The sequence below is a fragment of the Panulirus ornatus genome, chromosome 16 (assembly GCF_036320965.1).
Source record: "Panulirus ornatus isolate Po-2019 chromosome 16, ASM3632096v1, whole genome shotgun sequence".
Lineage (NCBI taxonomy): Eukaryota > Metazoa > Arthropoda > Malacostraca > Decapoda > Palinuridae > Panulirus > Panulirus ornatus.
In genome coordinates, this window is record NC_092239.1 from 30968098 (window position 1) to 30993770 (window position 25673).

Below are 25673 nucleotides of genomic sequence, written 5' to 3' on the forward strand. Positions count from 1 at the left end.
GCATTGTGCCTCACAACTACATGGTAACCTCCTCTTTATTATGGCTGATGCACTGTTTGAATTAGTATTCCTTATTATGAATAAGTTTCCCTGTTGTTTCAGTGGAGATTTGCAGCATTGTGCCTCATAACTGAATGGTAACCTCTTATTATGGCTGATGCACCGTGAATAAAAACTCAGATCCTCTCAGTTCGCTTATTTTGCATGAAAATTCGATTTATTGATAAGGAACTTTTTTTTCTCTGTTTCTCTGTTTTAAGAGGAGCCAGTTGAGAGGATTTACACTTATCCATCCAATTAACTGTGGACATTTTAAGTTCTGAGTGCCAGTTAGGATGGTGAGTTAAATGCTATGCCATATGAAGTAACTTCTGGTGAGTTTTTTTGGGAACATGGTTTTTGAATTATTAACCTCAAAAATGTAATCTTTGTAGTATTTAGGGAATCACTATGCTTATCATAACATAAGTTAGATTATATAAATCTCCTACTAACTGACAGGTTGGGAGAAGCACAACTTTTTGTAACTTGCTCTGCTCTTGTCAAGGCACAGAAGTTATATTATTGAACTCATTTCCTTTGTCGAAAAGTTTTATTGGCAGATAAATTTAATGATATACTGCAGTCTGAATATAGTCAAAATGCATTATTCATTGCCAGTTCTTTATATAATTTTTTAGAAAGCTGCTGTGTTCAATTTACCCTAGTTCCTGAGTCTCATGATTTTCCAGAACCAACTTGAATACACCATTTACCAAAACAACAATCCAAAGGATGTCTTGAATATTATTAAATACTGTATTGGTTATATGTATCTATAATACAGGTCATCCATTATCTAAAACATTATTTTTTCTTCTAGATTAAGGATTTAGATTATATTTTTTTTTTTTTTTTTTTTTTTTTTTTTTTGCCGCTGTCTCCCGCGTTTGCGAGGTAGCGCAAGGAAACAGACGAAAGAAATGGCCCAACCCACCCCCATACACATGTATATACATACACGTCCACACACGCAAATATACATACCTACACAGCTTTCCATGGTTTACCCCAGACGCTTCACATGCCCTGATTCAATCCACTGACAGCACGTCAACCCCGGTATACCACATCGATCCAATTCACTCTATTCCTTGCCCTCCTTTCACCCTCCTGCATGTTCAGGCCCCGATCACACAAAATCTTTTTCACTCCATCTTTCCACCTCCAATTTGGTCTCCCACTTCTCCTCGTTCCCTCCACCTCCGACACATATATCCTCTTGGTCAATCTTTCCTCACTCATTCTCTCCATGTGCCCAAACCATTTCAAAACACCCTCTTCTGCTCTCTCAACCACGCTCTTTTTATTTCCACACATCTCTCTTACCCGTACGTTACTTACTCGATCAAACCACCTCACACCACACATTGTCCTCAAACATCTCATTTCCAGCACATCCACCCTCCTGCGCACAACTCTATCCATAGCCCACGCATCGCAACCATACAACATTGTTGGAACCACTATTCCTTCAAACATACCCATTTTTGCTTTTTGAGATAATGTTCTCGACTTCCACACATTCTTCAAGGCTCCCAGGATTTTCGCCCCCTCCCCCACCCTATGATCTACTTCCGCTTCCATGGTTCCATCCGCTGCCAGATCCACTCCCAGATATCTAAAACACTTTACTTCCTCGAGTTTTTCTCCATTCAAACTTACCTCCCAATTGACTTGACCCTCAACCCTACTGTACTTAATAACCTTGCTCTTATTCACATTTACTCGTAACTTTCTTCTTTCACACACTTTACAAGAATTATCAGAGTGCTAATGTAATTTCTTGGATTAACTGAATTCTTTTAAGTAATGTGTATTATAAATACTGAAAACAGTGTGTAGGTGGATACAGTAATAACAGAATATGTTCTGGTTGGAATCAATAACAAGTTTATCACACCAGAACATGTTATCCAATTGCATGATCATTAGGTTGCTCTTATATGCCATGTGCATTGTATTTATCGGCAATTTGTAATTATTGCCATATCACACTGCAGTTCAATGACCTTCCAGTACAAGAAACTTTTACTAATGGTGAGTAAATATTGGGAAAATTATATTGAATTATTGATATTTATTCAATTTTTATATTTGTATATACATGTGTACCCAGTTAATTGATCAGTATGGCTCCATAACTTTAGACGATTGCTAAAAGGTCAGTTAATCATGGCTCATGGTTTGGATGAATAATTCTTCCAAGTATTTTTGCTAAGTTGACTGAACTTTTGAACTTAGGGACAATCCAGTTAAGAGGGAATAATGTTCCAAAAGTTTTATGGAAATATTAGATTCTGATAAACAAATTTTTGGTGTATAGTTCCATCACAGTATAAAAGCCAAGAGTGTTTTCTTACTATTCTTATTATGTATAAGTTAATATTTATATTTACTATACCTAATTGCCATTTCCTGCATCAGCAATGTTTAAGTTATGTGCCTAAATTCTATTTAGTCACATCAGATTTTTTTTTACAATATAAGCAATTTGAAGTGTGGCCAGAATTATAATGAAAAAACACCAACCAATACCATACATATATGAACTTTACTGTTCATTACATCCATTATTAAAAATCTCATTCATTGAGATTTTTATGCTGTACAACTTTAGATACATTTATTGTTTACATCATTATCACTCTGTATTAGCCATGGACTTAAGAATTATTAAAATGCATTTTTGATTCCTAGGTTAATCTTGATGCATTTCTGTTCCCTTTGAAAATTTTGATCATCAAAAATCAAACACACATGTATTACAATGATTATTATACCACAATCAGGGACTTGATTCTTAAGCTACAGCTTAGTGATACAGATACCAAGGTTTATGGCTAATATTCTGGCCTGTTTTATTGTCTCATGAAGGGAAAAGACCTCACATTTGTTTAGTTGTACACTGTAAATTTCTTGTTGCTCTGTATAATTGTTGCTTCCTTATCAGAATTTTGTAAAGAGTATTTGGTATGTAAAGAATGTAGAACTGCATTATCAGTAAATCATTTGCAATAATGAAATGGAGATACCATAGGCAGCATACAGAAGTAGAGAAACTTCAAGAGATGGGGCCCAAGACTGTCAAACACCCTTCCTGCATTGTACATATAGATAATAATTACATGCAGAGTCAGTTTTAAGATCGCCTCCATATACATGGATAAAATGTTTGAAAAATATTTTCCATATACATTACTTCCTACTTAAAGTATACATCATAGTTTTGGTCCCTCAAGTTAAGGAGACAGATCTATTCTTACTGCATAAAGCCCAATGACAGGCAACAAATATTGTACCTGAAGTAAACTAGCCAAACAATACCCCAGCATGATATTACCCAGGTTGAAAGAAAAAAGGAAGAAGACATGATTGTAACCATCAAGTTTCTGAATTGATGTAACATGTCAGTATGAATCAGTCATTAAACCAGAACACATCAGTGAGAGGACACAATAAACGAATTAGAGTAGATGTTAAGAAAAGCAACAATTTTGATAAGGTTGTGGATGCATGGAACAAGGCATGAGAAGAAACAAAAAATCCAGTGTTAAAAAATTTAAAGTTGAATGTTATGGAAATGTTAAGTGAGGTCTTATAATTTTAAAACTTTCCCTTGATACATAAGTAGGCAATCATGTAAGTTAACCATACTGGAAGAAAGAGAGGAAACATAACTGTAACTTCTGAGTTTCTCAATCTATACAACTTGATGACACAATTTAGCAAAAAAACTGCCAATGAGAACATGGATCTAAAGAAGAAATTAGCCAGAAAAGGTTTGAAGAAACACCATTGCTGGATAGTAAAAGTTGTGAATGAATGCTGTAAGCTAAGTTGAAAAACACCGAAAAAAAAATAAAAAAAATTGACAAACTTTTTTTTAAGAGACAGGCAGGGATCATACTGCAAAAACAAGTGACTCTAAAAGCATGCACACACACACATTACATATTAATTGTAAATGTGTATGTTTAACTACTGTTCATGCATAAATTATATGAAATTATGTACATATCTGTCAGATGTTTCCAGTGTTATCCATTTTTTCTGGATGCTGTGAATTAAATCTGGTACGAAGTGTATCATACAGTTTGTTTAATCCTCTCATATGGTTTTCAAATGCATTGATACATATATCATTTTGTTATTTAGATTATGAAATTTTATCTACATAGTTGTGGTAAGGGTAGTTTTATTCTTTATTCTTTGCAGAGGATCACTTTGCTCAAAGATCATTTTTACCTTTAATTTTCAATGAAATTCTACATCTCATACATATTGGTGAAAAAATGAAAAAATTAAAGGGTAAGTAGCATCTACTGCACACAGATATATTTTATACGGATATTGTGGGCTTGAGTGGAGAGAAACAACTTTCCTGAAGGTAGAATTTTTGTCATGATTATGGTTGAAATCTTTTGCTGGAGTGCAGAGGGTGAACTTTTTATATTTACTTGCAAGTGTAAAAAAGTTTTTTCTTTCAATTTATCCAATACTTTAGATTCTAAAGTACCATTTTTTGATTTATCTGTTTACTACAACTCATAATCCCTAAGTGAACTTCCTGTGTTTATTCCCACTTGCATCCTTCAAGTGACCACTTCTGTTTATCCCCTCAAACCCCCTGAAGGAAACCTCCTCTGTTTACTCCTACTCACACCCTAAATGAACCTCCTGTTTATTTCCATTTACCCCCAGATGAACCTCTTTACTTCCACTCACATACCCAAGGTGAACCATCTCTTTGTTCCCAGAGATCCCCAAGTGAATCTCCTATATTTACTCCATTCACATTTCCCAAATGAACGACCTCCACTTCTTCTGACACTCACATCCCCCAAGAGAGCTTTTATAGTTTCTGTGCATGTGCAAATAACCACTTTCACTCAGCACAGTTTTCCAGAACTTATTTTGGTGCCGTACCAGTTTCAAATATCTTCACTGGTAAATCAAAAACTGTATAACTGGTTTGGTGAAGTGTCTCCAAGATTACTGTTGTGACTATGAATATATTCTTTCTCTTATATTTCAAAAGCTATGAATGTTTTTAACAGCTAGGATGTGTATATATATTTATTTTTTTTTCATTTATTTTCCTCTGTCGCTGTCTCCCGCATTTGCGAGGTAGTGCAAGGAAACAGATGAAAGAAATGGCCTAACCCACCCCCATACACAATGTATATACATACACGTCCACACACGCAAATATACATACCTATACATCTCACTGTACACATATATATACACACACAGACACATACATATATACCCATGCACACAATTCACACTGTCTGCCTTTATTCATTCCCATCGCCACCCCGCCACACATGGAATACCATCCCTTCCCCCCTCATGTGTGCGAGGTAGCGCTAGGAAAAGACAACAAAAGGCCCCATTCGTTCACACTCAGTCTCTAGCTGTCATGCAATAATGCACAACACCACAGCTCCCTTTCCACATCCAGGCCCCACACAACTTTCCATGGTTTACCCCAGACGCTTCACATGCCCTGATTCAATCCACTGACAGCACGTCAACCCCGGTATACCACATCGATCCAATTCACTCTATTCCTTGCCTGCCTTTCACCCTCCTGCATGTTCAGGCCCCGATCACTCAAAATCTTTTTCACTCCATCTTTCCACCTCCAATTTGGTCTCCCACTTCTCGTTCCCTTCACCTCCGACACATATATCCTCTTGGTCAATCTTTCCTCACTCATTCTCTCCATGTGCCCAAACCATTTCAAAACACCCTCTTCCACTCTCTCAACCACACTTTTTATTTCCACACATCTCTCTTACCCTTACATTACTTACTCGATCAAACCACCTCACACCACACATTGCCCTCAAACATCTCATTTCCAGCACATCCACCCTCCTGCGCACAACTCTATCCATAGCCCACGCCTCGCAACCATACAACATTGTTGGAACCACTATTCCTTCAAACATACCCATTTTTGCTTTCGGAGATAACGTTCTCGACTTCCACACATTCTTCAAGGCTCCCAGGAATTTCGCCCCCTCCCCCACCCTATGATTCACTTCCGCTTTCATGGTTCCATCCGCTGCCAGATCCACTCCCAGATATCTAAAACACTTTACTTCCTCCAGTTTTTCTCCATTCAAACTTACCTCCCAATTGACTTGACCCTTAACCCTACTGTACCTAATAACCTTGCTCTTATTCACATTTACTCTTAACTTTCTTCTTTCACACACTTTACCAAACTCAGTCACCAGCTTCTGCAGTTTCTCACATGAATCAGCCACCAGCGCTGTATCATCAGCGAACAACAACTGAAACTTCCCAAGCTCTCTCATCCACAACAGACTTCATACTTGCCCCTCTTTCCAAAACTCTTGCATTCACCTCCCTAACAACCCCATCCATAAACAAATTAAACAACCATGGAGACATCACACACCCCTGCCGCAAACCTACATTCACTGAGAACCAATCACTTTCCTCTCTTCCTACACGTACACATGCCTTACATCCTCGATAAAAACTTTTATTATATCGTAAAAGCCTTCATGATTTAAGCATGATCTTTACAAATACTCAGCCATTAACTATTCTAATATTTTACAGACCGCTCTTGTGCAAGAAAAAAAAATATGTACTTGGGTGTGATTTTTTTCCGTACATGCCTGTTTTTTGATCCATTTGCATGTTGTAAGTTTGTATGTATGTGACAGATAGACACACACACACACACACACACACACATATATATATATATATATATATATATATATATATATATATATATATATATATGTGTGTGTGTGTGTGTGTGTGTGTGTGTGTCTATCTGTCACATACATACAAACTTACAACATGCAAATGGATCAAAAAACAGGCATGTACGGAAAAAAATCACACCCAAGTACATATTTTTTTTTCTTGCACAAGAGCGGTCTGTAAAATATTAGAATAGTTAATGGCTGAGTATTTGTAAAGATCATGCTTAAATCATGAAGGCTTTTACGATATAATAAGAAACAACTAGGACGAGAGATGAGTTAGATTTTGTTATATTAGAGCTGTTAGAAGGTACCGAACGCTGTCGTCCAAGTGTTGCTTTAAATTAGAAAAAAAATTCACCCAGGTATACTGAGAGGAAAGTTGTCCTCGTCGAGAAAAGCAAATAACATGTATCGGCTGATCGTATTCAAACAAGGTTAGAGTAACCAGTGGTGCATGTGGCTCGCACTTGGTTAAGAGACGTCCCATCCTGAGTGCAAAATTCTCTTCCTTTAACAGATAAGAACTAGTCATAAATACTTGTAACAAACCTGCACACGCCTGAGTCGGTTCAGGTCAGGTCAGGTCACACGGCGTAGGAAGGGAGCAACTGCTTAATCCTGTTTTCCTTCTGAAGACAACGCAGATTTCGTTAATAAATCACCGTGTTGAAGGGGATGAGGGAAAGACACGACTGGCCATGAGTACAGTACTGTCATTATTTTGTACACTTGACGATAAGACCTACAACTGGTAATTCAAATAAGGTTATGGGAACCGGATGATTCAACTGAATAATAGTTAAGATCACGGTGCCATTATACTAATGAAAGAAAATCTATGAAGATTATATGTTAGATTTTTTCTGGAGTCTCAAGGCAAGAGAATAATTTTTTTTTTACCTAAGAATTAGACTTTTAGATCAGAAAGGAAACAAATTAAACGAAATATTTTAAAATAATAGGCGGAAGTGAGTGAATGCCACGCGACGAATCTTTGAAATTTCTACCTGGCATCTCTAGGTCCTGATAACTACCTAAATTTTAGCCCAATTAGTAAGGAAAAAAAAATGGTACTAGGAGAAACTAATCATACTCTTCTGCACGACGATACGACCGTTGTGAACGACCTAACCATCTTTGGGCATAGCCATTGACTTGACTCATGGGTTAAGTCGAACGTCTCATTATACCCAAGGGTCGTACTGCCGTGCGTACTGTGGTAAAGTAAGTTGATTTTGTTCCCCACTGTCACTTCACGGTAGATTATAGGCTAAAGTTGAAAACCTGATTAATTTATATTTAATTAGAAACTTAATTTCTCATGTCTTCACCTCATTTAAAAAAGCACACCACGCTTTTCCAGGTAAAAGCAATTGTGTAACTTTTCCCAAGTTCCTAAAATCTGTCTCTCCATCTGCAGGATTGATTAACTCTTCCAGATTATGTCCCGTCATCATCCGTTTGTTGAGAGGTGATTCGCTTTACAACATAAAAAAGAACGATCTTTGTATCTAACGAAAAATAGGAGAAAGAAATGTATGCATGTAAGCTTGTTCCTATTTCTTACTATGTAATGAAAAAATGTTCACAGATGCCATTGTTAAATTTAGATAATGAAACTCGAATATAAAATGCATGTGTTTCGTGGTCATTTCAGGTTTTTGGTGTATAAACACTACCATAGGTCATGGTGTTCTCGTGGTGTCTCTCTCACCCTCGCCCAGTACCCAAGTAGTCTCGTGTACCACATTTGCACTCAAGTAGAATTTTCTGAACGTGTATAATTTGTTTAGATCAATTAATGGATCATACATCATATTTGTGCATATGTGGAAATAAAAAGGTATGCATTAATTAATAAAGAGATATAATAGCAAACAAGTTTATGCTAAATAATAAAGTATAATGTTCAAGAGCTCCGGCATCGTAGGTGGAGCCTGGGATCTTATATTTCAAACAAACATTTCGGACCCGACCCGACGGAGCCACTAATAGTAACACCAGATTTGTCATTCTATGTATAGTGTAAATGATGTGACCGTTTCCACTAACTTTTCCAAAATTCATATTGGTTTGTATCTGATGATTACATAAATCATCAAGAAAACTTATATATCCATTGCTTAGGAATTCATACAACCAAAAATGACGTTGGTATTTATAAGTAGTAAATGCTTGTCTGCTCCGAAATTTAGATGACTTTCTTGAGTTCGTTTTAACAAAAATGAAATGACTAAGAAGGAGTTTTTGTGTGAAGAAACATTACCACATAAGGAAAATTGTTACTTGAATGTGATTACTATTATTCTGCCTGGCACTAAAGTTTGTACCCAGATGGCGCTGGAGTCTGAAGTCGGCGCGAAAAAGCTCAGTCAGCGTGGCTTTCATTTACTCGCTGGAATTTACCTCTGTTGAGCCTTCGTTCCCACAGTTGGCGAATCTTCACTTGGCAAGATGTAGTCGCTTACATGTGACCCTCAATATTAGTTTACTAGTAGGTAAGAATACATTGCACGTAAGGTACAAATCACGTTAATTGTGAGTATTGTGTACTAGTTCACGGGTTAGGCCTAAAGTGCCCCACGTGTTCACTATCCCAATGATCTTGCTGCAAATACTAAATAATTTTATCCTTTTACGCATATATTCAGATTCCTGAGCTTTCATCGTTGATGGATAAAGTTTATGGAAGAATGCTGATCGGTATTAAAGCCGTATTAACTTGGGGGAGGCTTGAGAAATAATTTTGATGGTTAGGCAGGTGGTGGTAGGGAACAGCTGATGGCGAAGACCGGCGCCCGCCATGCCCTAGTGTCTGCCCAGACACCAGCCTGCCCATCTTGCTTACTCTTGTCCGCCTTGTCTTGCTCGTGCCCCTACCACGATAGTCACTTTTAGCAACGCATTATATTTTGATTAGATTGCTCTTAGTGTTTCATATTATTCATGAATATTTTATAAATCCTGAAATATTTGGGAGATGGTCGAAGGGTACCGGTAGTTTGATGGCATGATAGCGATAAACTATGCAGGAAAGATTCATGGACATTGTTTCTGTATCACAGTATATTTATTTTTTTGTGGATTCGAATTTCACCCTCTTCATTTTTAAAGGCATTATTTGTATTTTATTTGCTTAACCGTAATACTTCATTGTTAGCAGTAAATTATCTTCATTTCCAGATAACTTGTTCGATGTACTTGCGCTTCAAATCCATAAAGATGATATAGTGAATGCTAAGGTTAAAGTGTAATATATAAGCCGTAATTAGTTACCATCCCGTTGACGCTAGTCGGTTCAACTATTATGCTGACAGTCTATAAATCTTGTATAGTGAATTTTATTCCCTTAACTTCAAATGTAATTTTTCTTTAGATGTCTCTATGAATGCACAATATCTCTGGTCTCTGTTTATGAGTTTACTGCAGTGGCTAGTTTCATTCCTCAGGTGCCTTTTTTTCCTTGTGAAACAATTGTAGGATAGTGTGCATGCTTCTTTATGAATTGAAAATTTTTGCATATTTTAATCTGTACAGGAATAGAAATATGTATCTTGTCTGCTCTAAGTGATGCCTAAATAACCAGCTTGGCCATGAAACTAGATTTTTTTTATTTGTCAGGATCTTGTATGGGAATCCAAAAGGTTATTGTAAATAGTTTTAAAGTTGTTAGATAACTTTAAGTAGTTGAGTTGTTAGATAACATTTCATGCAAGAAAAGGTGCTGAATAACTAGTAGATTTGTGTTTACAAAATCCACCTCATATCAACAGTGCTTAGGAGTTGTGTAATATAGAGCCTTAATCTACAATTTATCAATATAGCAGTAGGGGTAAGGGATATGAATACCAAGGAGTATATACTTAAACTGATAAGTCAGCAGAACCTATGAAAACCTTGTCTGATGTACCTATTAACCTAGAATAATGTTGATAGTTCATATTTTGGTTGAAATAACCGATTACACCCATGTCTGAGCATCATGCTTATTACAGACAAGTTTCACAGAATGCCAAGTTGCCCTTCTTGAAACTGCCCAACCTCCCTGAAAGTCAGCCATTCTTGCAGTATTCTGCATTAGATAATATAGGTATATTTTCTTAATGCATATTGGTTATTAGGGAAGGTTATAATTTTTTTTTTACTTTCATTTTAGATATATCACTGAATACGTTGCTGTAAGTTACACCTTGCATTTCTTTTGATCTCAAAATGCCACACTAGCATTGCAGAACCAAATCACATGATACCTGAATTGATTATCATTGCCTATATGCAAGTGTTGCATAGATTTTACCCATGCTGCAAAGGTCATGCTTGAGCTCTCAGACGAACACATGTAGTCTATTTTCTTTCCTATGATTTTCATTCTTCCCTTGTTTTATCAGAACTGCAATTGGTCATTTGAGTTAAAATGAATTTTTAAACTATTAAGAGCACTAAATAGCCTTAGATGCTCCAGTGCTTGGCTTATAAGCCTAAATTTTATAAGCCAATTCATAGATTTAACTGAAGTATCCTGATAGACTGACTGCATGCTCTTATAAGATGATATACATATGAGCCATTGTTTGTAAAATGGCTTTAGAAATTTTGACAAGTGCAAAATGATAGAAATTTGAAAATATAAAGTACCTGAAGGTCACTATATTGTGCACATCTTAAATTGATAGATACGGCTTAACAATGAAAAGACAAACTCCAAAATGTAAGAGGATTGCAGCAAATTAGGTGCAGTACACCTTTTGTTATTATAGGAATCTGTCAGTTTGTGAAATTTGTTTACCAGGTTATTGATAATCTGTAGATGCATAAATTTTTGATGGCAGGAGCTGTGGTTACACAAATGTACTCTCATCCTGGTTTGCTGTCCATATGCTTGGAGTATCATGAGGTGACATACTGGGATAACGAGTAAAGCTAGTGGGTATGGGTAGGCTTGGTTTATGATTAGCAAGAGAATATAGTTACATCAGAGTATTCATAACCACTGCCTTTTATGAATGTTTTGTGATTTCAGTGTGATGACACCATATTGTCTGGTTTTTCAAGTAAAAGTTAGAAGAACACTTATAATTTGAAAGAATATAAGAATGATTAAACAAAGAAGTGATGTCAGTCACATTTTACTCGGGGAGAAATGAGAACATTCTAGCTAGAGCATATGATTTAGTGTTTGCACTGGTGTTGACATCATGCTGGGTGGCATATGGAGACTGAAAAAAATTCGTAGATATATACATAAATGTTATATGGTTGTGAGGCGTGGGCTATAGATAGAGATGTGCGTAGGAGGGTGGATTTGGATGGAGTGTAAAAGATTTTGAGTGATCGGGGCCTGAACATGCAGGAGGGTGAAAGGCGTCCAAGGAATACATTGAATTGGAACGATGTGGTATACCGGGGTCGACGTGCTATCAATGGATTGAACCAGGGCATGTGAAGCGTTGGGTAAACCACGGAAAGTTTTGTGGGGCCTGGATGTGGAAAGGGAGCTGTGGTTTTGGTGCATTATACTTGACAGCTGGAGACTGTGAATGAATGTGGCCTTTGTTGTCTTTTCCTAGCGCTACCTCGCGCACATGCAGGTGGAGTGGGTTTTCATTTCATGTGTGGTGGGGTGACTATGGGAATGAATAAGGGCAGACTGTATGAATTATGTACATGTATATATATGTATATATGTGTGTGTGTATATATACATGTATACGTTGAGATATATAGGTATGTACATGTGCGTGTGGACGTGTATGTATATACATGTGTATGTGGGTGGGTTGGGCCATTCTTTTGTCTGTTTCCTTGCGCTACCTCACTAACGTGGGAGACAGCGACAAAGTATAATGAAATAAAAATATACATAAAATCTATTAACTTTTTTGTGCATGCTTGATTGCCATTTCCTGTGTTAGAGTTGGAAACAGATAAAGAAAGGATTTGCTAGCATCCATTCTCTAGCTTGTCTTGTGTAATAAACTCTGCATATAGATGAATTTCATTAGTTTATCAGGTCTCCTACAGTATTGCAAGTGTATTTCATACTCTTTGTATTCCTCTTTGATTTGTGGTATGTGGACTTTAGATAAACCACTCTGAAAGGGATGGAGTGTTTATTGACAAGATTAAATTTCTATTTCATTGTCTCAGAAGTACAAGCTTAGTCTGTTTAAGGGGTAATAGAATAACTTAAAAAGTATGCAGTAGACAAGATTTAGAATGTTGTGTATAAGCTTAGTCAGACTTCGTGAGGATTATGCACACCAGGTATTTGATGTTCCTCTCTTAAATACCACTAGTGTCGTATCATCAGAAAAAAAAATTCCTTGGACATGCAAAATTATACCCAAATGAAAGGTTTCTTCGTAATCTGATTTTGAAGGTTGAAGTTAGGTAATTGGGAGGGTTATGAAGATGTGCATCATAAAATTTTAGGTTCACATGGTTAAGCAGGTAGATAAACAGTGAAAGTATTAGATAGGACTTTCCTCGTGTTTGTATGGATGTAAAGCTTTGTTTCGCATAGATACGCTTGAGCTGTTTTGATTCATCATTATCATACCATATTAGGAATTTGATGAAGCAGTGGGTTAAATGGATACTGGTAAGGGTTATCTGTAATAAACAACTCTTATACGAAAGATGTGTTAAATGACATGGATATTTGAATGTGAATGAGATTGTGGTTCAGAGTAGGACAATATAAACAGGTATCAAGAGTAGTGTTTTGGTTCTTGAGGTATATTACAGTTGACGATTGGGAATATGTTTATTACGATAGTGCAAGGAAACATCTTAGTTTGCAGAGGGAATTTTTGTAAGTGTTGCTCTAGTGTGTAATGCAGAATCTCGTTAGCACACTTAGTACAAGTGCTGATATGAAAAAGCGAAGAAGCCATGGGCATTTTGTCCATGTCTTTGAACAGAATTTGTTCATGTGACTGCCCACAAGCCATATCTCCTAGCAGCAAAATAAGATAAGGTCTACTTATGGGGAAGGGCTGGTGGACATTTTCACCAGCATATCAGTCCATTTAAAAATCCCTGTGAATATTATTCCTTTGATCATTTATCAAAATTTGTGGGAAATTGTCTTCTAGGCATATTTGTCCTTTCAAGTTTATCTTCATTTGAAGATTATTACTTGTATTCTTAAATGTTTCTGCTTGCATAGCTTAAAATAATTAAAATTTTCAGGTTATGTCTCGGGAGAGGGAAGCAGGGTACCAGCACCACCATGGCTGGGTCGGTTACACAGTTTGTGGTGGGATGGAATGTAGTCCAGACCTTGGGGGAAGGAGCTTTTGGAGAGTAAGTGTAATCATGGAGACATGGAATAATGTCCCTTTAGTCTTCTCATTGCTTTGCCATTTTGTCTGTTCTTTTTTTCATTTTGTTTGATTATTGCCATAAAAAGAAAATTAGATGTTAAAGGATATATAGTTCTGAGAACGTGATAAAGGGCAGTCGTATAAAGAAAGGTTTAGTTGACATTCGGAAATATGATTTTTATATAAAGATACACCACAATGAAAGTTATTCAAATTACACTTCAAAGATTATATTTTTTCCCGTTTAAATTCTCTTTTTTTACAATGTACTTAGAAACATGTACTTATCACTCACTCTTCTAATTCTGTTCAGTAAGAAATATGATGTATATTGTTTTTAAGAAATATATTGTAGAGATGAAAGCCTAGATTTTGAGTAGTTAACAACTATTGTTACGGCATTCCACACAACCTTTCATGAATTTACAGCAAGTAGTGCTATTAGAAAAACTGACAGGCTCGATATCAAAATTTTATTTTCATTTCCAATTTATTTTGGAAATTGTATGGTTGTATCAGGCTGCATAAGAGGAATCCCTTACCGAAAGTGGAACGAGATTGTCATTAGCATAGATTGACCTTTGCCTTTGGCTTAATCATGTTACATGAATTCCTAATGCTTCAAAGATCTTTTCTCTAATACTGACAGTTACATGTGTGATTAAGACATCAGATTTGGACATACGTAGAGTATATAGATAGCTCGCATTTAGTTCAGAAAAGGACAGTTGTTTTTCTTGCTTTAGTTAGGTAGCATTAGGAACAGATGAAATGATGGCTTCCTTTGCCAGTATATAGTCTGCAGCTGTCATGCATGATGCACTGAAACCGGAACTTACAATCTTCAGCTAAGCCCCTTACTACAATCTTCCATGGTTTACCGTGACTGCTTAATAAACTTTGGTTTAGTCCATTGGCAATTAATGACTGATACTACATATATCCTGTTCATCCTATCCCAGACGAACCTTTTTTTCTTTCTAGAATATTAAGGCCCATGTGACATAAAGCATCAGTTATGCCATCCTTCCATTCCCTTTTTGGTCACCCTTACCCCTCTTGTGGTTCCAGTTCTGACATGTAAAGCTTTTAAGTCTGTTCATCTTCCCCAAGTGTCTGAATTGGGGGGCCTTTTTTCAGTCATACAGCACTACACTTACCTCGTTCCTACACTATCACCCTGCCTCGCTCCACATCCACAGGCATGTCTTTTCCAGCACATCCTCATTCTGTTCTTTGTATTAATGGACCAAAACATAAGTGAAGACTTGATGTATGGAGTTTGGTTGTGGAGAATGGGTTGCAATTTTGGTGCATTGCAGTATGTGCAGTGCCCACCAGTGAAGTTGGTTTGAGTGGGCCTGTGGCAATTATATTGAAGCAAATCGCTTTGCTCCTCCTAAAATAATGTTGGTCTGTTTGTAAAGTTGGCATCTCTAGTGAGCAGTGGCAACTAAATATGTGACATGCCAGCATACCACATGAGCCTGCCTCAGTAGCAGTTCAGTTGTATGAGGAAGTGTTTTGTTCTTCCCACATATTCCTTGGATTTGTTTTGGTAAAAAAAAAAAAAAAAAAGCTATACCTCCTACTAGCATTGGAAATGCCCACCTTACAAATGACAAAATAGCTTCTATATTTGCACTTTGTGGGAGATAAGTCATTTAAGGAAGTTTCTAATTATGGTATGAGCTTAAGATCAGTAAAATAGTAGTGAAGAAATTTAATGATGTGTAAGGACAGTACACCTCTGCTTACACAAGTACCTTAAGTACTAGAACTGCAAGGTGGGTCCCAAGATGCTCATAACTTGTAGGCACCAGAGGGAAAAGTCAATCTTTGCAAGAAATATATGGTGTGAGATACAGCTAAGTTCAGAAGTGTCTTGTGGAGGTATAAGTCAACCTTTTTTACTTTGACAGTTGGCTATGGCAGATATGTACATATGCGACTAGGATGGGGTCCATTTGACCTCGGATACAAAGCAATCGCCATAAAGTTCCCTTCTTCACTTATCGTATGGGATTGTTTTAGTAATTATGGTCTTGGCTTAAGACCTTTTGTTGCCAAAGAATGAAGCTGTGAAGAGTTAACTCGAGCTATTTTGAGACCATCTTCCAGATTCGTTCAAAAAGTGTAAGGGTGTAAGGCTAAAGTGCTCATGCTGGATGGCTCTCCCTGCCACTCTGTCAGACTAGTCACTGACACGCGTGGAATACGTGGGAAGTATTCTTTCTCCCCAATCCCCAAATTGGAGGCAGAAGGATGGAGTGAAAAAGACTGACCGATCAGGGCCTGAACTTACAGGAGGGTGAAAGGTGAATTAGAACGATGCGGTATACTGGGGTCGAAGTGCTGTCAAAGGATTGAACCAGGGCATGTGAAGTGTCTGGGGTAAACCATGGAAAGTTTTGTGGAGCCTGGATGTGGAAAGGGAGCTGTGGTTTCGGTGCATTATACATGATGGCTAGAGACTGAGTGTGAACAAATATGGCCTTTGTTGTCTTTTCCTAGCGCCACCTCACCCACATGCAGGGGGGGAAGGGGGGGTTACCATTTCATGGGTGGTAGGGTGGAAACTGGAATGGATGAAGGCAGCAAGTATGATAGGGGATTAAGAATACTTCCCACGTATTCCCTGCGTGTCGTAGAAGGCGACTGAAAGGGGAGGGAGCGGGGGGCTGGAAATCCTCCCCTCTTTTTTTTTTCCAAAAGAAGGAACAAAGGGGGCCAGGTGAGGATATTCCAAAAAAGGCCCAGTCCTCTGTTCTTAACGCTACCTCGCTAACGCGGGAAATGTCAAATAGTTTAAAAGAAAAATATATGTATGTATATGTTGGAATGTATAGGTATGTATATGCTTGTGTGTTGGCGTTTATGTATATACATCCCCCCTCAAAAAAGAAGGAACAGAGAAGGGGACCAAGTGTGTGAACTGGTGTATGTAGATAAAGCTCGAATATGTTCTGCAATGGCTTAAGCAGTGTTAATTAAGGATGAAGGCATTCAACCAAATGAAAACTTTGGCTGCTATTTGGGAATCTGTTGTAGACTCTCATCTCACTGTTGATTGGCATTTTCTTCCAGGTAACTTTTGTTCTGAGGATGATTTATCTGACATGGACTTATTGTAAATGGAAGATGGTTTGCAAATCCAAAAAGCATGTTTTATGGTTTTGCACTTCTGCTTTCATTTTGTACCCTATGTACGCACCTCTGCTTTCTCTTTGTACCCTATGTACATTTGAGACAATGAAATGTGCTAGAAAAACCCTTTGAAGTGCCTTTTATGTAAGGTAATCATATCTTGCAAGTTTGCACTGAGAGGTACATTTTTTTAGCATTAGGAACAGACAAAGAATCAGGTAAGGTGGGAAACATCATATTCATATTTATGGAATCAATTAAATTAAGGATGTATTTGAGACCAAAAACTCTTATCAGTGGAAGTTGATTGATGGTATTGTATATATATATGGTTAGGTAAGGGAGTTCTTTATAATTAAATTTCGGTGAATGTGGATATGATATGAATCGGTGAACAGTTGAAAATGCTGCAGTGGTCCCTTTGAAACGCAGATGAGAGATCATATTTTTCATGTGGGAAAGACTGGGAAATATTGTTCCCAGTTAGCACCTAAAAGGATAATGCCCTTCTAACTTGAAAGGCACTGAAGGCTGTAATGTTTCCACTGAAATTGAAAAGTGTCTGTATTAGTATAGATGGGACCCAGCATTACATACATTGGCTGTAAACATTTGGGGAGTTCATTGTATTAGTATAGATGGGACCCAGCATTACATACATTGGCTGTAAACATTTGGGGCATGAACTCTGCATTGGTAAAGTTTATTAAAGGTTGGACAAAATCTGCAAAGTACTATACCAGTCAAGCTATGGTCATAGTGGTCATTATGAAGACCACATATGCACACATCAAACTTCCCTTCTCAGAACCCTCACATTCACATCCCTTACCACCCAGTTCATAAACAGATTAAACAGCAATAGTGACAGATCTACTTTCTCTTGGAACCCTTCTCCCTCTACCAAGTCTGAAACATTTGCATTTATGTTGATAGTTCCTCTTCACTGATTCAGATAGCTTTCCTCCCACACCCATATATCCGAAATGCCTTCTGTAAAGCATCTGTCAAACCCTTTCATGTGATTGCTCCAGGTTCACAAACGCCACATATGCGTTCTGTTTCTATTAAGTATTTCCCACACACTCTTCAAAGCAAACACAAGATGCACACATCCTCTACCACTCCAGAAACCACAGCTGCTTCCCAGCTTGATGCTCTGTGCAAGCCTCCACACATTCAGTTACCACTCCCACAACTTTTGTTAGGTATTTTCTGCTTGAACCCCCTTTATTTATAAAGTGGCATTCTGCCAATCCTTGGGGACCTAATCATGAGCAAGACTTTCGGTGAAAATCATAAACTAACCAGTTGACAACATACGTGTCCTCGTTAAGAAATTCACTGGCAGTCTCTTCCCATCCATTCATCTTATTCAAAGTTTTCACCAAACCACTTGCCAAAACTCATTTTGCATACCTTCACATCCAATACATCCCACGTTGCCACCCTGTCATCGGACACATTCATCCTTCTTTTAGAATACTTGCTTCATTTCCTTTTCACTTCATCTCTGTTTTTCACTTTCTCATTTGCTCTCCTTTACTGATGTTCCATATTACACTTGTTTTTCTCACTTTTAACCCCCTTCCAAAATATTCCTCTACTAACGTATTCATTTGCCATCATTTATGCTTGCTCCTTCACCTTGAACTTCTGCTTTTTATTGGATGCTTCTATCAGTTGCACTCTTTTCCTTCCACGAATGCCCATACACCACTCTTTTCTCATGCACAGACATCTTCATAACCTTGCCACACACTTCCCTTTCATGCCTGTCCACCACCTATCTTTTATATGCCACATGCTTCTTTTGTATGCCAGCACTGCTTCCTTAAATACCTCCAATTTTTTTCCCTTTACACTCAATCTCTATCTCCACAGAAACATTTTCCAAGCTAACATTACTAGATTCTCCCAAATTTCCTGTTTTTGGAAAGCCTTTGCCAATCCTCACCCTTGCTCCCACCAACTGATTAGACATTCCACCAGCTGCCCCTATCTGCAATTGCATCCTTAACACTTTCCTTAATCACTTGCACGTACTTCTGTATGTCCATATTTTGAAGCCAAGTATTCCTGATTATCAGTCCTATGTCAGCACAACTCCACAATCTGTTCACGAATTTTGATTTGCAACACTGGTTACCCTGTGCCCCGTAGTTATACCCTCATGTGCCATATTACCCTCCCTTACATTTGATTTACCCTTCACTAATAGTAGAATCCTTGCATCAGAACTGCTGGTTCACACATGCTTAGCATTTCAAAAGACTCTACTCTTCCATAGGCCTCTCCTTTCAAGGTGCTTTATCATGAATAATCACCAGCTGTAGTAATCCACTTTGATTTTTGCTTGCATCATTTTGGGGTCGCATCCTTACAGTGACACCCTTACCCACTCCTCTTCCAGCAGCTGTTCTTTCCCTTTACCTTCCCAAGATGTCACCCTTCCACTGATTTTTGACTTTACCCCAGAACATTCCCAAACTATTCTTCCCTCTTCCACTTCAGCTCTTGTTTTTAGTAGCAAGAACTTGTCGTTTTCTCTCTATAGACTTACTACCCGTCTCTTCCTTTTCATCTCGTTTTCAGCCACACACATTGAGACACCAACCTGAACCTTTGAGGAGGATGAGCACTCCTTGCTTGTCTCCCTCTTCTGTTCTAACTTTTAAATTGTTTACAAGATGCAATAAAAGTTGGACTGGTTGATACTGCATATCATAACAGGTTTGAATTTTTCATTGTAGTATAATTGTTTGTGGACTTGTAGCTATTTGAATTAAAACATCAGTGGTGAGCATGAGATGACTAGTGGAAGTCACTGCTTGTGATAGCCACTTGCAGGCTTGTTCATGGAAGGAAAAAGAGTATTTATTTGATAGGAGTGTTAACATTGTGTGCTGACTATGTATACTTCAATAGTGAATGGTTTAAAACCCCAAAAGACAAAGAAGTTGTCCTCCATGACTATTTTTGTGAAGAGTATATTCACAAATTTTAATTACTATATTGGTAAGATTGTGCACGTGGTATTATGGCTTTAAATTTTTAGGAATTTTCATTGAGAATGTAGCAAAAAAGAAATGGCATTGCATTAGAAGTTAAAGCCATGATTTGTACATTGAATATGTGCCAGAAAATTGTACTGGTTTATGTAAAATGATTTTTCATTTTTCTTTGGCCCCATACTGTGTTAGTGGAGAAGTTGGTCGAGACAGGTTATATAGTTGTAATGCTTATGTCTTCTGTAGGGTAAAATTGCTGATCAATCAGGACACGGGTGAGGCTGTAGCTATGAAGATTGTGGACTTGGGGAAACATGTAGATGCTGCAGATGCTGTACGAAAGGAAATTTGTTTGCATCGTATGCTGAAGAACCCTCATATCATTAAATTTTTTGGTAAAGTTTTTTCTCTTTTTTTTTTACATTCTGGCATTGTTAAATCAGGCTTGACATATTGGCAAATACTTGAATACAGTTATATGTTGACCTCAGTGTATATCTTTTTTTTTTTTTTTTTCTATCTTTCTCAGGAAGCCGCCGTGAAAATTCAATGCAGTACATGTTCCTGGAATATGCAGCAGGTGGTGAACTCTTTGATCGAATAGAGCCTGATATTGGCATGCCTCCACAAGAGGCACAGAAGTACTTCAGAGAACTTATCAGTGGAGTGGTTGGTATTTCTAGTCATTTCTGTAGTAATAGTGTCCAATCTTGGTATCAATGCAACGTTGATCTGTGACTCAACATTGACCAGTAGTTATTGCCTTCATTTTAAAGTTGAAGATTTGGTTTTACAGCCTGGCTGTCGGTGCATTTTTTTTTTTTATAAATTTTCAATGTAAATCCAAGGCTGACTTTATTTGTTTCTCCTTAGTTACCATCTATCCATATCCCTGATGTCTGTTCCCATTGGGAACTCCCTCAAGGGGGTGTCCACGGCCAAAAAAGGCTCCATAACTGGTGTACTTGGTGCCTTGTCTTAGCCTTTAGTTAAAGCCTTGCCCTTAACAGGCTGCTTGCAGAGGGCAACTTTAGTGCAGTGTTTTCTGAGGCCCCTACCCAATGTTCCCACAGCTGCTATTACCTGATTAGTCTAATATTCCAACTAATATCTAATGTTTCTAACTACTGCTACTGTCTGTTGCTCCTACCATTTTGCCAAAAGGCTGTGCTAGCGCATGACACTTGACACAGATAAGCAAGAATTGGGAAGAATGAGTTGATCAAGTTGAGTGTTGTTAGATGTTATGTGTAACAAGGAGATTGTAAGTTTGTGGACAGAATGCTAGCAATCCACATGTGGGTCCTTTTTGCAAAGTTTACAAATATTCCTCTTAAGGTTGTTTTTTTTCTGTAGTAGTTTCTTTGGGTTTCTGAACTCTTCCACTTTCACAAACATCCTAGAATGATCTTTGAAGAGTCATAGATTATTTTAGAATGAAAAGATTTGAAAATTGGCCCCAAAATGTTTCTATTGGAAGCGAGTAAGCTCTTTGGAATGTTAGACAGTGCGAGTTGGGGTCTTTGGTATTACCAGGATGCATGTGGGAAAGTCATGCACCAGGTGTACCAAGGCACCTCAACTGTACGTGTACTTCAATTCGTTACAACAATAATGGTTTGCATTAAGTGCATTTTCTGTGGGTTTTTCATAAAGAATGTCCAGTGTGTGTATTCATTATAAGAATGATTTGAAGTTAGTGACATATTCAAGGCTTGTAATCTTAAACAAGTCTTAGTAATGCTGGACTGGTGCACAATAATTTGAAGCTGTAAGTGGATCTGAGATAAGAAATCATTTTCATTGAAAAGGCTTCTCGAGCTTGGTGGAATAGTTGTCCTTTCTTGTAAGTAAGTGGTTGGCCATGTACTCCACTAAACATGCTTTTGAACATGAAGTGACAGTATGTTGCAGTACCAGAATGACTGTTCATCATAACCTCTATAGATAGGAACCAGATTAGGCTAAAGATTTCAAACAGGTGAAAGAAAAAGACTGATGAAACCTAGACACATGATTGTGTGATTAGGAAGTAGACCACCATGCAAGAAATAAAGCCAACATTGATAATGTTTAGAAGTATGCTTCAACTTCATGTAGCTAGAAATCAACAGCATTACATGCCTGGAATACACAATACAAGATACTAGCCAGAGATGCAAGTTATGTAACAATTTTATATGGATATGGATGCCAAAAGCAAAGAGAATTTTATTTGCTTACTAATAGCTCGATATATTCTCTTCCTGACTTTTAGGAGATATTATTTTGAACAGTGAAGAGTGGCCACATATCCACTGTTGCTGTCATGTACTGAAACAGAGCTTACTATCCATACCCAAGCCCCACAGACTGATCCATGGTTTGCCTTGATTCATATACCCTGGTTAAGCCCATAAATAAAATTTTCCCCTGAATACTGCTATATAAGTCTAGTTTACTCTATCTCATGCACATGTTACACCCTTCTGAATGTTGAGCCTTTACTCCATCCCTCCCTCTCCTTTTTTGGTCTACTTTTGACACACTTTCTTACCCCCATAACTAATTATTGTCTCCCTTTGAACCCCATGAGTATGTTTCTCAAGCTGTTAAGTCACTTTATTCATCTTTACAATTTTTAGTATATTCATTTTATCGATGAAAATCTTTTCTGGATTTTACTTGTTCCAGTATTTTCTTTTTGATAATGTGTATGTTTTGTAGATGTTTTGGCATGAAAAGCGTGTGAAAAAGTTCAGGACTAAGGCACAAGTGTCAAGTGAGTTGCTGCTACATATGTTTTGTAGTTTTTTTTACCTGCACTGAAAAATGTTTACTGAATATTTGTTTTTCTTAAGTGATGAATCAGGTTAAAATTGGTGTAATTCATGTCTAATTTCAGGACAAATTTTCTTTTTTACATAAGTTCTGTTAGTCACTTGCGGTGTTATTGATTTCATGTCAGGCGGGTGCTGGCAATGCTGCTTCCACTTTTTTTTTTTTTTTAGAAATATGTTCTGCCTCTCCTTGGTCAGCTTTCAATGGTGGAAGAGCCTCTCACTTTAAAATTGCTCTTCAAACACTGAAGACAAAAACAAGTACATTGGTATCATCAGTCTGGTCCTTTAGATTTGCTGAAAACAGCTCGATAGCCTTCAAGGAGAACAATTGAAATTTTGTTGTCGAGGCAGCAAGAAGAATGTTTGTCTCCTAAGTCATCTACAGTTAATTTGCCACTTTGGTTAACTTTGTTATTGAGAGTGGAGAGATTAAATATTTTCTTAATGTCTTTTGTGATATGTTCTCTACATCTGGTGCAGGTGATGTTTTACCACTTTCAGTAATTAATCGTGGATTCTAAAAGTTGTTCCAGGAAGAAAAGGCTTATGTTCATGCTTGAAAGGAAGAAAATATTTAAAGCGAGATTTCAGGGCTTTGGCAGGGCAGAATTCTCAGAGTGGACACTTGACTTTGCATCCTTCTAATGTCATCCGTTACAGGAAAGTTGGGTCAGGTCAACTTTAGATGAATGGTAGGGTGACTGATAACCGAATGCCACAAGTGTAGAAAAAACCCATCCCCATTTGGATGTCACATTTTTGGACGTCCTAGGTCGAATAAACCTTGTTTTTATAGGAGGAATGATGTTAGAAGGAAGAAAGGTTTCCTGTGGTGGACTTTGCTGTGCAAGGACGTCTTGAAATCTGCCATGTAAAAACATTTTCATGCTTACAAGCAAGACTGGGCCTTTTCTTCCTGGGGCAACTTTATAGTACTTATGGATAGTTACTGGTAGTGCAAAAATATCACTAGGAAGAGAAATGGCAAAAATATCTGAACATGCAAGAGGGTGAAAGTTGTGCACGAGATATAATGAATTGGAATGATGTGGTATACGGGAGTTCGACTTGCTGTCAGTGGACTGAACCAGGTCATTTAAATCACCTGAGGCAAACCATGGAAAGGTCTTTAGGGCCTGGTTGTGGAAAGGGAGATGTGGTTTAGGTGCATTACACATGACAGCCTGAGAATGGACGTGAGTGGATGCAGCGTTTCTTCATCTGTTCTTGGTGCAGATGATAATGATCACATATGAAAAAAATCTTTGAACACAAGGACAGTAAGCAAAATTTGCAACCCTTCACAGCTGAAAATGCCATGTAACTAAGGCAACAAATTATGTTCGGCTGACTTCGAAGACTGTACCATTATACCACACTACTTGATATGTGATATCCCCACCATAAGTAAGCAGTAGGATTTGTTTCACGAATAAAACCTTAGGCATGAAAGCTTCATTTAAACAGTAGTTGTCTTTTTTCCAGGGACTGAGGTTAACATGAAATGACTGCTTGATAAGTTTTTACATGTTGATATAGTAGAAATATATGTCAGAGGTGGAGGGAACAAGGAGAAGAGGGAGACAAAATTTGAGGTGAAAGGATGGAGTGAAAAAGATTTTGAGCGATTGGTGCCTGAACATACACGAGGGTGAGAGACATGCAAGGATTAGTGAATTGGAGGGGTGTGATATACCGGGGTTGACATGCTGTCAGTGTATTCAACCAGGGCATTTGAGGTGTCTGTAAACCATGGAAAGGTGTGTAGGGCCTGGATGTGGTTTTGTTGCATTATGCATGATGGCTAAAGACTGAGTGTGAATGAACATGGCCTTTTTTGCCTGTTTTCTGTATAAACTCGCTGAAGCAGGGGGTAGTGTTGCTGTTTCCTGTGGGGCTGGATAGCAACAGGAATGTAAGAAGGCAAGCAAGTATGGATAAATACGTGTGTGTGTGTGTGTGTGTTTGTAAATGGGCATTTATATATATGTGTAAGTGGATGGGCCATTCTTCATCTGTTTCCTGGCACTACCTCACTGACACGGGGAAACTGCAATCAAGTATAATAAAAAAAGATATAGAAATGGTAAAAGAATTGTAATGATACTTCTCAGTGCGAGCATTAACAGAAATTTGTGGATAGGAAAAGCAACTACTATGTATTCCCGTTCAGCGAAATTAAGATTAGTGTATTTCATGTATATGTACGGTTTGGTACCATATCTCCATATTTGATATGGTTAAAGCACATGTCCATACACACATTGGTTCATTCTCATGCATCGTGAGTCAAGTCCAGTGTGATAGGGATAGAACAACTCTTAAATGTTTACATTTACATTTTGTACACTTTAGTTCATTGTGTGATAGTGTATTTAAACATTCATTTAAAGACTGCTGTTTAGTTCGAAAGATGTTGGTATAATTGGAAGCATATGTATCCCTAATTGGTTCTGACTTTACCCAACCATTTCTTTTATAATGATTGCCTCATATATTCCCTGCTCACATCTTCATTTTGAGATCTCCACCTGATTTTAGTTAAACATGAGTTTAAACTTG

General features: G+C 37.6%; 1 protein-coding gene across 3 annotated transcripts in view; it reads left to right on the forward strand.

Annotated features, from left to right (window-relative positions):
- The first annotated feature begins 9152 nt into the window (after positions 1–9152).
- The window catches only part of grp (serine/threonine-protein kinase grp), a 42333-nt gene continuing 25812 nt past the window's right edge, over positions 9153–25673 (forward strand). The window contains exons 1-4 of one of the 3 annotated variants that reach the window (XM_071671448.1): positions 9153–9301; positions 13998–14111; positions 20536–20684; positions 20819–20958. In XM_071671448.1, the coding sequence (XP_071527549.1) occupies positions 14038–14111; positions 20536–20684; positions 20819–20958 (363 nt within the window). In that variant the 5' untranslated portion in view covers positions 9153–9301; positions 13998–14037. The remainder of the gene's footprint in view (positions 9302–13997; positions 14112–20535; positions 20685–20818; positions 20959–25673) is intronic. The other 2 variants (XM_071671450.1, XM_071671451.1) reach the window with 2 other exon arrangements.